Source organism: Arachis duranensis, chromosome 5 (assembly GCF_000817695.3).
Source record: "Arachis duranensis cultivar V14167 chromosome 5, aradu.V14167.gnm2.J7QH, whole genome shotgun sequence".
Taxonomy (NCBI): domain Eukaryota; kingdom Viridiplantae; phylum Streptophyta; class Magnoliopsida; order Fabales; family Fabaceae; genus Arachis; species Arachis duranensis.
This window is the reverse complement of record NC_029776.3, coordinates 100,271,897-100,285,445: the sequence shown is the minus strand read 5'-3', so window position 1 is coordinate 100,285,445 and position 13,549 is coordinate 100,271,897. Positions and strand designations below refer to the sequence as shown.

At 35.0% G+C, this 13,549-nt stretch overlaps 1 protein-coding gene across 1 annotated transcript; it reads right to left on the bottom strand.

Annotated features, from left to right (window-relative positions):
• Positions 1-635: 635 nt before the first annotated feature.
• Positions 636-4,508, bottom strand: LOC107491353 (hydroxyproline O-galactosyltransferase GALT6). Its single transcript, XM_016112197.3, has 7 exons — positions 3,378-4,508; positions 2,344-2,576; positions 1,972-2,262; positions 1,727-1,855; positions 1,466-1,639; positions 1,136-1,243; positions 636-1,047 (listed from the first exon to the last, which is right to left on the bottom strand). The coding sequence occupies exons 1-7, from the start codon at positions 4,207-4,209 to the stop codon at positions 838-840; spliced, it is 1,977 nt and encodes a 658-aa protein (XP_015967683.1). The 5' UTR covers positions 4,210-4,508; the 3' UTR covers positions 636-837.
• Positions 4,509-13,549: the final 9,041 nt, after the last annotated feature.

The window sequence follows — 13,549 nt, the reverse complement described above, 5'->3', positions numbered from 1 at the left end:
ATAGTGCCCTCTATCACACCAACAATGTAGGAAAACACCTCTCACAATAAAGTAAAATGGTTAGAGTTTCAGTTTTTATAGGCAGAAGACTCAACTTATAAATTACATATTACAATATCATCCAACCAGCATTTGACATGTGTACAACATAGAGTACGTGTTACTTGCATGCCTGACACGTGTCCAACACACATGGTGCATTTTACTTGGATGGTCGCCATGTGGACAACACGCATGATGCATCTTGCTTCTGATTTTGACATGTGTCCATCACGGTACATGCATGCTACATCAGCAGATCGGCGTGTATCACCTACTATATCCGCAACATCGACTCACTTATATATACATTAAAAAAGTCCATTTCCAACAAAAAAATCTTTTAGCCGAAACTGAACTTGAAATTTCCGTCAACGAAAAATGAACATGAAATTGTCGAACCAGCCTAATGCAGCTGTCTCTTACGTTACATCTACGTAATGACTGAATGAATGACATTTGAATGCTATCGTTCGAATTATTTGACAAAATTTGCGTATCTAACAACTTCCCGTCCAACTTTCTACTTCACCTTCCAATCCCGTGCCAAAAGAATGTCCCTCAAAAAATGAGGGAGTAAGAATAATCAGTAACAATGATTAAAATAACCAATAAATAATAAATAAAAAATAGATATTCAAAAACGCCAATTTACACAGATCGCCATTCATCTAATACCAAGCTCCACAGTTATATACAATATTTGATGCTAGGACTTCACTGCAAAACTTGTTTTCCTCTGTCCCTCTCCTCCTGAATCCAAATCCAAAGTGTGTAGCAACTTAGTACCTTTTTGTGTCATCGCATATTGCAACATTGAGGCTTTCCCTCTCTTTGCAATTTATCCCACAAGCACATCATTTGCCTTGGCGATTGGTAATGAGCCGTGTAATAGTCTTCTATGCAGCCGAATTGGCAGAACTTTAAGCTATGCGAGTATTCCACTCGTTTTGTCTTGTTAAATTGCTCTACCCACATCCCCATACTCACGTCTTCCATCTTAAACAACTGCACCAAGAGACCATAAAGGCATTCAGTGAAAAACTTCAAACGAATATGAGGATAAAAATATGAAGCATTAATTAATCTTACTAACCCTTAATTTATGCGCCTCAAACTCAGAAACAATGTACTGAGCGATGTCAGAAGACAAAATATAACCTGGCCCATTAGCATAGGGTGGATAATCCTCTTCTGGCCATTCCTGAAAGAAAAAGGTACCCAAAAAGGAAAGAAAAGAAATTCAATAAGTTTCTAATATAGCAACAAATATGAACATGGAACTTAGTCCAAACCATACGAAATTCATTTAAAAATCATACACTGAAATTCTTTAGTTCACCTAACAAGTAATTTCACAAATTATTTCAGGACATGCCTCCTCCATGATTCTAAACACTAAAGCATTGTGATGAATTCTGATTACCTCATATGCCACTGCCCATTTACCATGGCGTAATGGCTTGTGGTAGTAATTTATGTTTCCAATATAAAAGCTTGATTCATCTGAAAACTTCCTCGCTTGGTCGATAACAGAATCCACTCTTACAAACGTGTCATCATCACCCTTCATGACATACTTAGCTGAAACTGTGTGAACCTATGAACAATTGTAAAGAAGATTTCATTGTCAGCAAAACATTCTTCCTATTTCAAACTCAAAACTTTTAGTCAATCAACAACTCACCCCGTATTCACATATGGCTACTGTTTTCAAGACGACAAGGTCATAGTTATCCAGGTAAGGCACTATAACAATGTCACCGAAAAATTCTGCTTCTTTCTTCAACTCTCTATTGATTTCTTTTCTTGGATTCTGCAAAAGTTTCAATCATATGTTAAGAACCCCCAACTAGACATTGGAAATGAAATTATAACTACAATCATTTTTAACAATAAATGAATAATAGCTTGTCAATTTATCATCATTACCAGTGCGACAAAGAAACGAGCAACCACTTTCGATGATTTGATAAGCGTATGCTGCATCCATGACCTCCTTGTAGCCATTCGCTCAGCAAAATGGTTTCCAGCTGAGAGTACACCAATAAACAGTTCCACTCCAGAGTCTGGAAGTGGTGGGGCTCGCCACCTGGTTGAAAATTCAAGTTGCCTCTGTGTCGCAAAACTAGGATGCGTTGAGGGCAAAGAAGCAGCAAATACAGAGTGGACATCAATGTCTCCTCCCAATGCAAGCCCAGTGGCATCCTCAAGAGTGAATCCCTGGGAAAATTAGAAAGCAAATTTAAGAAAATATGCAAATCCATAAGGTTCCGCCTAACAAGTTCATATTAGTTAACTCACAGTGCGATAGGGAAAAGAGGCCACATGCCTCCCATCGACAGTAACATGATAACCCTCCAATCCAGCATTAAGGGTAAGAACAAACAGCTTGTCCTCAGAGAATGGGAACGGCCAGTCAACTGTTACTTTCTTTGTGCGGCCAATGAGTCTATTCAACCACCATGTTGCCTTAGACTCCTCTGTGCGACCTTCGTCATCCCGAATCCACTTCTCACACTTCACCAGCCTATCAACTGTTTCGAACAGAAGCAGTGTCATATTCAAAATATGAAACATCTTTCAAATGAGACAATTCAATCCACAACTGGTTTAAAAGAATCACAGAGAACCATAAAATTGAATATATTCTTAGCTAAACGAAAGGGTGTCATCCTATTAAACTATACACTCTTCTCTATCACTGTAGCATTCTCCTAGTCATTCATTCATAGAACAAACTAGCAAGATCTGTCCCATAAGATATTATCAAATCCTTCAAATTAAGTGAAATCAGTTTCCATTTTGCATTATACTTCTTTCTCAAAACCAAGAGGGAAGAAGACACAAACCATAACAAACCAACCACATACCCTCACTTTTTTTTTCCTTTCAAAAAATCATTTCATCTAGATTATTGCACCAATAAAAAAAATTAATTATTGTTCTAACTTAACTGTTCCATTTCCTTTCTTTTTAACGCAATCACTTACAACTTATGAACTTAAAAAATGTTTTTTTCCTTTAAAGAAATAAGCAGAAATTTAAACGTATCGGTTTTCATAAGCCAGGAAAAAAAATCAGCTTTCTTTTAATTATGCATACAAATTGAGCTTCTTTATTTCTCAAACAGAAAAACAATCTGCAACCTAGTACGCAATACTTAAATTTGCTTAATAATTGAGTAGAAATTTTTTATCATGTGAAAAGGGAAGGAAAAAGTCACTTTTGTTCCGAAATGATGGATACCCTGGCAGTGGTATATATCAAGATAATAGTAACAAATTCAAACAAGTCCTCTCTAGTGATCTACTATACTACAACATACACATACATACCAGTATCATCATCAGCCTTGGATTTGCAACCGTCACACCTAAGAGAAGCGCCCCACTGCATTCGGTAACAAGTGTTCATCTCGATCACAGGCCTCCCGCTCCAATCTCCCTTCAACCTAGGATTGAAGTGGAAGATTCTCGGAGGCTCCTCACCTTCAACGGTTTTCAGTCCCTGCAGCTCCACCACGAACTGCGACACCAGCGTCGGTTCGTCGTCCTCCCTCACCCTCGATATCGTCGACTCGAACTCCGGCCTCGCCGCCTTCGCCCTCCCGACAACCGTCACGTGCGATCCCAACGTCAGCCCGCACGGCAGCGACACCACGCCTGAGAATTCCGAACCGGACACAGAAACCGAGCTGGGACACGTGCCGGACCGGTTTTCCGGCTTGGCGGGCTTGGGCTTTGGAACGTCCGGGTTCTGAAGCTCGGTCCAGAGGCGCAGGCCCACTTCCCGGGCATTGTCGGCTAGCTTGTAGAGGTCGGCGGAGCCGTCCTTGCGGGTCGATTCAAATGTATTCGGGTCGAGGGTGAGGCCTGAGAGGAAACCCGGTTGGGAGTGAGTTTGACTCGGAGAGAGGTTGTTGTGTGAGACGGTTTTGAAGGGGCGGTTTGGAGCTTGGTGGTGTTGGAGGTCTTGTTGGCTGAGGAGTCTGGTGGTGGTGGAACTGGAGCGCGTGGTGGCGGTGGAGAAGTCTTGGCGCGTGAGGGAGGTGAAGACGAAGGGGACTTCAAAGGTTACCAGGAGGAGGTAGAGGAAGGAGGCTCCGGCCAGGAACTGAATGGATCTCTTTCGGGTCAGAGACGACAGCGTTTCGAACCTTCGCTTCATCGTGTGGCGTTTATGGGACCACTATGTTGGCTTGGCTACTTCAGAGAAAAAACGGTCGTAGAAGGTTCCCGATAAAATCTCTCTCTCTTCCTTCTCTCACGCACGCATTGAAAGGCTTTGTGTATATGAGAGAGAGAGCGAGAAAGAGAGAAAGGAAAAGGGGGGAAGCAAGTTGGGTTGGCTTGGGTTGGGTCAGCAACACCGAAACGGCGAAAAGTAGAAGCGCGTAATAGGAGAGAGAGAATGTGGAATGACTTTGAGGAGATGTTGCTGTTGCTGGTTGAGGTTTGGGTCGGTCACGTTCGTATTTTCTTGGAAAGTGGGAGAACAAACATATTTTAAGGCTTTGGTGGCGAATACTAACAACAAAAACACCAATACCATACCAATAACATATAAATAAAAAATATTTGTTATAGTGCTTAAAAGTTATTGTTTTATTATTAAAAAATAGATTAGATAATTAATTTTAATTTTAAAAGTATAAAAATTAAAAATTTAATTTAAAATTATTATAAAAAATAATTTAAACAAAAATGAAACACCAAATAAAAAATATCATAAAATTAGCTAAATAATATTCAAGGAAATAGATTTTAATGGTTTATTCTACTAAGAAATTACCCCCAAAAGGTTATAGGTTAAAATGGACTTTTCTGTTAACTTCTTTTAGGGGAATTATTTTTAAAAATATAATCAAATTATACTAAAACTATTTTCCATCAAAATTTGAAACGATTACACTATTTAAATGTGAAAAAGGTACTATTTAATCGGGGTTTTTAAATATAAATCCATTCAAACAAATTATTCATCTAATTCAATCCAAATCAAACCAAAAATCTATCAAAACTGCAATAGGTTGATCTGAATTAAATCTCATACAACATAATTGATATTTATCTTCTTTATATAATTTTATCTTATTGAAATTAATTCAAACTGCACAGCAAACTTCGCTATTATTTTGCAAGAGTGCGCTCTCTTTCTTTTTTGTACTACTACCTTTTTAATTTTCGCAAACAATCGTTGTTGAGAATTCAAAATTTAAAACAAAACTACAGAGAAGATAATATTTTTAAAATTTCTAGTTATATGAAAACCTAAAACTAAAATTCTAGTTATTATTGATCTTGTTAATAATACACAATACTATCATAGAAATATGATAGATAATATATGAATAATCTTATATTTTTGAAATAGTTTGATATTAAAATAATATTAAAGAACTTTTATATTATATTATATTTATAACTTGATGTTGTGTTTTTTAATAAATAAATTATGATTATTTAACTTATATAAATTATAATAGATTATATTGTATTATTTTTAGAATAAAGTACTATTTTTGGTTTCGGATGAGACTAAATTTTAATTTGATTTCTAACATTTTAAATATTAGCCCAAAAAATTTTAAACGGATTTAATTTTGTCTTTCTGTTAAATTTGGTATGAATAAGGTTTAATTACTCTGTTGATCCCTATAGTTTCGTGAAATTTTTAATTTGGTATTTATACTTTTTTTCTTTTTAATTGAGTCCCTGCACCAAATTTTTTTCAATTAAGTCTCTCTTAATAGTAATTGGCTTAATTTTATAGGGACCCAACTAAAAAAAGAATTGATACAGGGACCTAAACAATTATCTTAAAAGATAATGAGTTTCTTAATAAAAAATATCATTTTTGACCTTTGAATTTTATTTTTGTGAGGCTGGTTAGTCCCCCTATCAATAATATTTTTTTCTGTATTAACAGAATAAATCTACATAATATGTTAAATTGTTGATTTATGTGTTAAAAGGCAATTAGGATTGATAAATTCTTTTTTATTGGAAATCTCGTTGTCTTTTAAGAATAATTGTTAGTTTTTTTTTATTTTTTCAGTTATCTTTTTTAAATACATTGACTAAATTTATTGGATAAAACTAAAAAATATTAATAATTTTTAAATTATTTTTACTTATAAAAATTAAATAGAATATATATTAGTGATTAATAAGTCACGTAAGAGATCGTTGACAGAAAGGCTAACCACGAACTTAATTATCAAGGGTCGAAATGATTTTTTTTTTAAAAAAAAACCTCGTAGTCATTCAAAAAAATGATCAGAAATCGACATGGGTAGACTTAAAGAGACTTTATTATTAGAGTTAAGTACGATTTTGGTCTTAAGGTATAGGTCAAAAAATTTTTTCGTCTCCAATCTTTTTTTTATACAAAATCGTCCTTAAGGTTTAAAACCAAATTTTAAAATCATTTTTTATTTAAATATTAAAATTTTGGACAAAATTACCCATAACAAAAAATTATAAAACAAAAAAATAAGAGAAACAGATTGTTTCTATTCCTGCGAAGGAAAAAGGGAAGAAGAAGAAGGGAAACGGGAAGAAGAAGAAGTTGTCCACGATACTTTCGCCGCTACCTCCGTACGATTTTGGTATCTAAGATAAGGACGATTTTAAAACTAAGTTAAACTTTAGGGTTTGTATGTATAAAAAAGTTGAGGACGAAAAAATTTTTTGATATATATTTTAAAGACCAAAATCATACTTAAAATTTTATGCTTTATTACAAGGTTACGTATAAAAATGTATCATAATAAAATAATTTATTAAAAATAAAATAATAAATTTAATTAAAATCAAATAAAAATTCTTCAATTTGAAAAAAAAAACTTTAAAAATAGGAGAGTTTGAGAATTTTAAAAAGTCAACAAAAATTGTCTAAAATTTGTGTGTTCTGAATAACGGCACTAGTAAAGGTAGGGTGAGTACGAATTAGATTGGTTCGAGTTTAAAATAAAATTAGAACCGAACAAATTGAATTATAATTGATTTAGTTTGGTTTGGATTTATGTTTTTTTTTTTGTGTACTCGAATCAAACCAAACCAATTAAAAATGAATTGGTTCAGTTTAAATAATTGGGCAACCGATGAAACAAAAAATCATAAAAATAAAAAATAAAATTTTTATCTCAAAAATTTTGTAATTACAATAAATATGTAATATTAATGTAAATAATCCAAATATATTAAACACCAAATACATTAAAAATAAACACCAAGGTAGAGAAAATCGAGATTTTACGTGAAATCGAAAAAGTAAATAAAAAACGTAAAACGTAAAATTTTAACAAGATTTAAATCGTAAAATCGTCAGACTTAGTACAAATTTCGTAAAATCGATAAACTCATTTAAAATCGTAATATCGGAAGATTTTAAGAGTTAAATCGAGATTCTAGCTACTATGATAAACACATTAAATCTAAATATATTAAACACTAAAAAAATAAAAATTCAAACATAAAACATATATGTATTTTAATTTTTTATTTTTTATTTAATTAATATATGGTCGGATCTACGAATTAATTTAAATTTCGCACTTTTAAAATCGTTATCTGAATTAATTACTAAAAAAATTATTAATTTAATTTAAATTAGATCCGATTATTGTTAATTTTAAAACTAATTTAATTAATTCGATTTAAATTTAAATGAGTAGTTGGATACCTGCCACTCATGCCCACCCTGAGCAAATGAAGTTTAACCTCTAAAAGACTAAAACCATACGAACGGGGGCAATATTTAAGACATAATATTCCCATAAATCCCTAATAATAATAATAATAATAATAATAATATAATGAAGTGCGGTTGGTGCAGTGTAACGGCGATGGATTTGAAAATTTAAAGGTGGAATGGAAATAAATAATGCCCAATGGAATTGGAATATCGTTGAGATGGGACAGCATGCCCATTCAGCTTTGAACTTTCCTCAACGGATTCTTTCTTGGTCGCGGTTAATGACTAATGTGATTCGTCAGTCGTCACTTCTCATGAACAACGTCGACGTAAGATGGCAACTGACAAAAGTTGTGATTTGGTGAATACTTGAAGGTGAATTATATAGTAAAAATTAGTGGTGTGCTGGTTTGGATCGGTTTAAAAATTTAGTCCGATTCTAAATATTTTAAAAATTAATTTAAAGAGTCGAGTAAAAATTTAAAAAATAGACCCGATTATTATTTTAGATCGAAATTGAGCCATGACTTGAGTCATCCGAATTTGATCTGATGATCCGATCATCATACACAATTAATATTTTGTGTTATTAGTGATAGATGATAGCTATTCTTATGAGGAATTTAAGTATTGTAAACTTTAATATTTTGTGTTATTAGTTATTATAAGACTATAAGTTAACGTTTTATATTTAAAATGCATAAGATTTTAGACTAATTTATAATATTGTGTTATTTGTATTGATTTAAATATTTGGTATTAATAGACAATATTAGTATTGATTATGGTTATGTTTTAATTTTAGAGAAGAGTTAATTCTGGTTATATTTTTCTAAGTGAATTTTACCATGTCAAATAATGGTTAGAGTTTTAAAAATTTGGATATTTTCACATGCTAGCTTGTAAGAAGGTATACAAGGTAATGTAATGTTAACGGCCCAGTTTTCACCCAGTTTTTTATTCAGTATAATCGTGGCCCAAAAGTGTATAGGTTTCATCGGGTCTAGGGCTAGATTCGGGTCTAATAAATAGGTCTAGTATATATTTCGGGTCAGGTTTGGGTCACATCAAATCCGATTTCACCCGACTCATGTACACTACTAATAAAGATGTAAGTTTATATTTTTTTATGGAATGAAAGAGAAATTAAAAAATAAGGACCTATATTTTAAATATAAAAAAATAATAAAAAATAACTATAAAAAAATTATATTCTCTTCTTATACAATTTCAATCTATATAATAGAGTGTCCCATACTTGAATACCAAGTTGGCAAAGTAACTAGGTTTTAAAAAAGGAAAAATGGACAAAAGTATATACAGAATTTTATACGGTAGACAGATGTACACCTTAATTTTTTACTGAGTCATTTGTATACACTAATATGAAACTCCATTGTCATTTCTAACTCTCCGTCGTCTGAGTAATTTTTTCGGCAGTAGTGGAGGCCAGATAACACGTTATTGTGTATTGTGACCGTTTTAGATGACATAGAAAAAAATAAAATTATTTTCACTGCTACTCTTCCATTTTTATTCCTCACCTCCATCATTGTAACCATCATCCTCACACCTCCATCTCCATGTCTATGACCTTGACTTCATACCCCCTCTATCCCATCCCTGTTTTTGGATCTGTTGCTCCATTCTTCCATTTTCCTGAATCTTTATATCTTTCTTCTCCCAAACGTCTTTTTATTATGAAAAAGATTGAATATTATTGTTATTGTTGGAATTAAAGAATGTGATGGTACTAATAAAGTTGTGATGGTGGAAGTTGAAGATGAGATAAGGATCAGATAAGATGGAGTTGATAAATTGAAAATTTGGGAAGGCAAGTGGCAACAATGAGAGGTTTGGGGTTTGGGAGGGTGACATGGCTGGAGTGACAGTGAAAAGGTTGGGGTTGAGTTTTGAGGTGGTAGCCGTAAAAGGTGGTGTTGATGCCATGGTGTTGGGTGTTTGTTCGAGAATGATTTTGTGCTGGTAGCGGTGGCGGTGAAAAGGTGAGGATAAGACTGAAAATAGAGGAATGGCAGTGAGAATAATTTTATTTTAACAAATTTAATAATTTTATTTTTTACTGTATCATACAAAATGGCCACATTACACAATAACGTGCCTCTACCGCCGCTGAAAAAATTATTCAGGAAACAGAAGGTTAGAAATGACAATGGAATTTCATATTGGTGTGTACAAATGACTCATTAAAAAATTGAGGTGTACATCTATTCACCATATAAAAATTCGTGTGTACTTTTGCCTATTTAAAAAAAAACAAAAGTAACTGAGTAAAACGGGTTTTATTTTATTTTAAATAAAAATAAATATTAAAATTATATATATATACCCATAGGAGAATTTACGTTTCTACACCTTATTGGTAATTGTTCCGAGAGTTACTTGAAATGTTGATTTAGGCCTAGGCATGAGGTCCAGACTCCTTCTGAGACAGCGTCTGACTTGTTTCCGTGCCGAGGTGCCGCCGTTCGAGTTCCTTGTGAGTAGGTGGGGGTAGTACTGCAAGAGAATCTGATACTTAAGTTAGCAAGGGTTTTAGGCAGGATTTTTTGTAGAATAGAACGTGTATATACCTGAGGAGGTATCAATGTATTTAGTAGAGTTTGATGACCACCTTTTTTGGAGTAGTTCCACCTTTGTTGGTGGGTAACCGTTTCCATTATCTTGAGAGTTTGTTAGAATCTATCATTTAGGAGAGATAGAGATAGTAGGAGAGATTCGTGGAGGCAATTACTTATTTGGATAAGTGAAACAGCTCCTTGTCACCGTGTCCGACCTTTTTAAAGAGGTCGGGTTAATGGTAGAGGCCACCCTTTTTGGGTTGGCCTTTTTGTCCTTGTTGAGCCTGACTCTATATTTTGGGTCAGAGTATGAACAGTACCCCTGTTTGAGTTCAAGCTTTCATGAGATCAGACTCAAGCATTTCGTGACTTTAGTTTTCATTGTCAGGTACGCTGCCTTCAAAAGGTCGGGTACGCGATGTATTTTAAAATTTTGAATGTTACCACTTTAAATGAGGGGCGAACGTTACGCGGCAATTTTCTTAGAATCCGCACTGGGCTTTAAAGACAGGTGTAAAATCACTGTTTTGCCCCTTCTCTCATAAAATTCTTTGCGCTCCCCTTCTTCTTCCTTTTTACATTTATGAAAATGCTCTATTTGCCTCCTTTTATCGCTAAAACTCCTTCAACTTCTTTCTTTGTTTCTTGCCTCATAACCGTTTTCAGTTCCAAGATTTCTCTATCATGATATTTTTGAAGGTTTCTCTAGCACTTTGAATAGGAATGTGCGAGTTTTACTACTTTTGACGTGCTCCTTTGTTTCTGAGTTTCATTAAGATTGGTGTTTTTACTTCTTTTGTTTATTGTTTTGTTTTGACTGTTCCTGAGTTGAATGATAATAAGATGGGTAATGAATTTTGTTTTTGTGCTGTCGTTACCTGTGTCTTGAGGTTTCTTTAATGGATGTTTGACTTTTACTGCTTCGTTTATTGCTAAGAAACCCTTTTGAATTCATTTTGTCGTCAGGTATCACTGTTGTGAATTTTGGCTAGCCTCTGGAATTTTAGAGAAACTTGTTGCCGTTTATTGCTTATAGAACATAATCGTATTGTCCCCCAATGGTATCACTGCTGATGGCGCAAGAGTGATGTCATTTCTATTCTTTCTTATTTGAAAAGATCTTTTGAAATTGCGTTTTGTGTTTTGTTGCTTTTACCTGACTTTCTTTGGATAACGACTGAGTTCTTTAGTGATGATTTCTTTGTTGTGTTTGTAGGTACAGTTGTATGTCTCTATCCATTGTTCACGATATGTTGACAAAAGTCCCTTTTTCCCTTTTAGCTTGGGTAAATACGCCTGTCCTTACTCCTATTCCTGTAGTTGATAGAGAATACGCTGAGACTTTTCGTAGGCACCATAGGCTTTATGAGAACCAGAAGGATGAACAAAATTATGAAATAGTTGTGGCTGATCCCGAAGAGAGGGTGTGTTTTTCCCCTTTAGTTGAATCAGAGCGTCCGTTCTTTTACGCCTACAACTGCTTTTTTGCTAAATTAGATATTAAGCTACCCTTCTCCGATTTTGAAATCAATGTTTTATGGTCTTGCAACATTGCCCCTACCTAGTTACACCCAAACTTCTGGGCTTTTTTGAAAATATACCTGCTCCTACGTCGGGAGCTGGATGTCTGACCTTCGATAAAGGTGTTCTTCTATCTCTTCGTGTTGACCAAACCTTTTAGTTCTTCCAAACAATCAGGTTGGGCTTTTTTTCAGACTGTTCAGGATAGGAAGGTTTTCTCTATTTTTGACGAGTTGTTTCACGATTGCAAAAATTATTTCTTCAAAATTTGAGCTGTAGAAGGGGTCCAACCTTTCTTTCTAGATGAAAATGATGAGCCTTGTTTTCCATTATACTGGGAAGAAAATCACGTGGTAGCTAAGTATAGTGTAGATGCTTTAGATGAGCTTGAAAAATGTGTAGTAGATTTCTTTCAAGAGTGCTAGGGTCGAGCTCCACACTTGGACACGAAAAAGGTTCTTTGGGGACCCTGGTCAGCTTCGGTCCAAGCTAGGTAGTTTTCTTACCTTTAGCTTATGTGTTTTGGTTTGTGATTTGTGCTGGAAATTAATGTACTTTTACTTTTGTTTTTGTAGAGAGAATGGCTCCGAAATCTGCTGCTATGAAAATAATATGGGCCACCAGAAAGAACATTGTGGCTCGTGGCATTCAGTAAAAAGAGGCCGGGGGACCTCTGTCCGAGTCGGCTGATCACTCCCAAGTATCCTCGGCAGGAGTGTGTGCATCTTTGGCCAAGGAGTTATAGAAGACTCCTCTCAGCGCAACTAACAGTTCTTTAGTGGCAACCCGAGTTGAGGTGGAGAGACTTAGTGAGATAAAAAAAAGAGTTAGAAGAAGAGAAGGACGGGTTGAGGTCCGACTTGGAGAAAGCTCGGACCAGGGCAAAAAAGGTGGAGGTGGCTACAGCTATGGTGGAGGGAGTAAAATAGAAGGCAGACAAGAGCTATACGCTATTTTTCGGGGAAAAGCTCAGTCTTCAGGAGGAATTGGGAAGGCCAAGGAAAGATATGGCACATTTGAAGAGTCCGTGGCTGAGAAGATGGACGAGATGTTTGCCAATCTAAAAGCTCAGGTCCAAATCCTTGCCCTCGAGGCCGATCTTTCCTTGTTTAGCCAAGATTAACATTGTGGTGGAGGGGAAGATTGTCCCAGCCCATAAAGATTATGAGGAGGAGCCTTTGCCCGACCCAATGTTTTCAGACACAGGGGTCAGTCAAGCTTCTCAAACTTAGACTCCCGAGGTTCTTTCCGAGGTGGTCAATGCCGAGCTTTCCCCTTCGCCACCTGATGCCATTCCCGCCGTGCCGGTCTTTGAATACGACCGGACCCCTTCTGCCTGAGGCAAGGACGTTATTACTTGAGACGACCTTAACGTTTTGCTAGGGTCCTCTGAGTAGTTGAGTAGTTTTATGTTGATGTTTTGAATGGCCCGATGAATGAGTGGGTCCTTTTTAATGAACAATTTCTTTTTGTAATAATTGGTATTTTTTTGAACAACCTATTTATGATAGTTGTAGCTTAAACAACTTTTTATATTCAAACAACTTCAAGATTTAAAGAGCCTTTCTTCTTCTTAATAATGATGTTAGGTTTTTAAGTTATTGCTTGAATTAGCTTTTACACAATTTGCTTAGTTTTATACCTTAACAACCTTTTTGACATTGTTTATAGGTGATGTTGGCGAGTTATGTTAGTTTCCTTTATAG

What these genes read in the sequence shown, in the direction of transcription:
- LOC107491353 (XM_016112197.3), bottom strand. Translation starts at nt 4,209, where the DNA reads ATGAAGCGAAGGTTCGAAACGCTGTCGTCTCTGACCCGAAAGAGATCC. An exon ending in TAGCCATATGTGAATACGGG is followed by an intron (nt 1,640 to 1,726) that starts GTGAGTTGTTGA and finishes AATTGTTCATAG; the next exon opens with GTTCACACAGTTTCAGCTAA. An exon ending in TTGAGGCGCATAAATTAAGG is followed by an intron (nt 1,048 to 1,135) that starts GTTAGTAAGATT and finishes CTCTTGGTGCAG; the next exon opens with TTGTTTAAGATGGAAGACGT.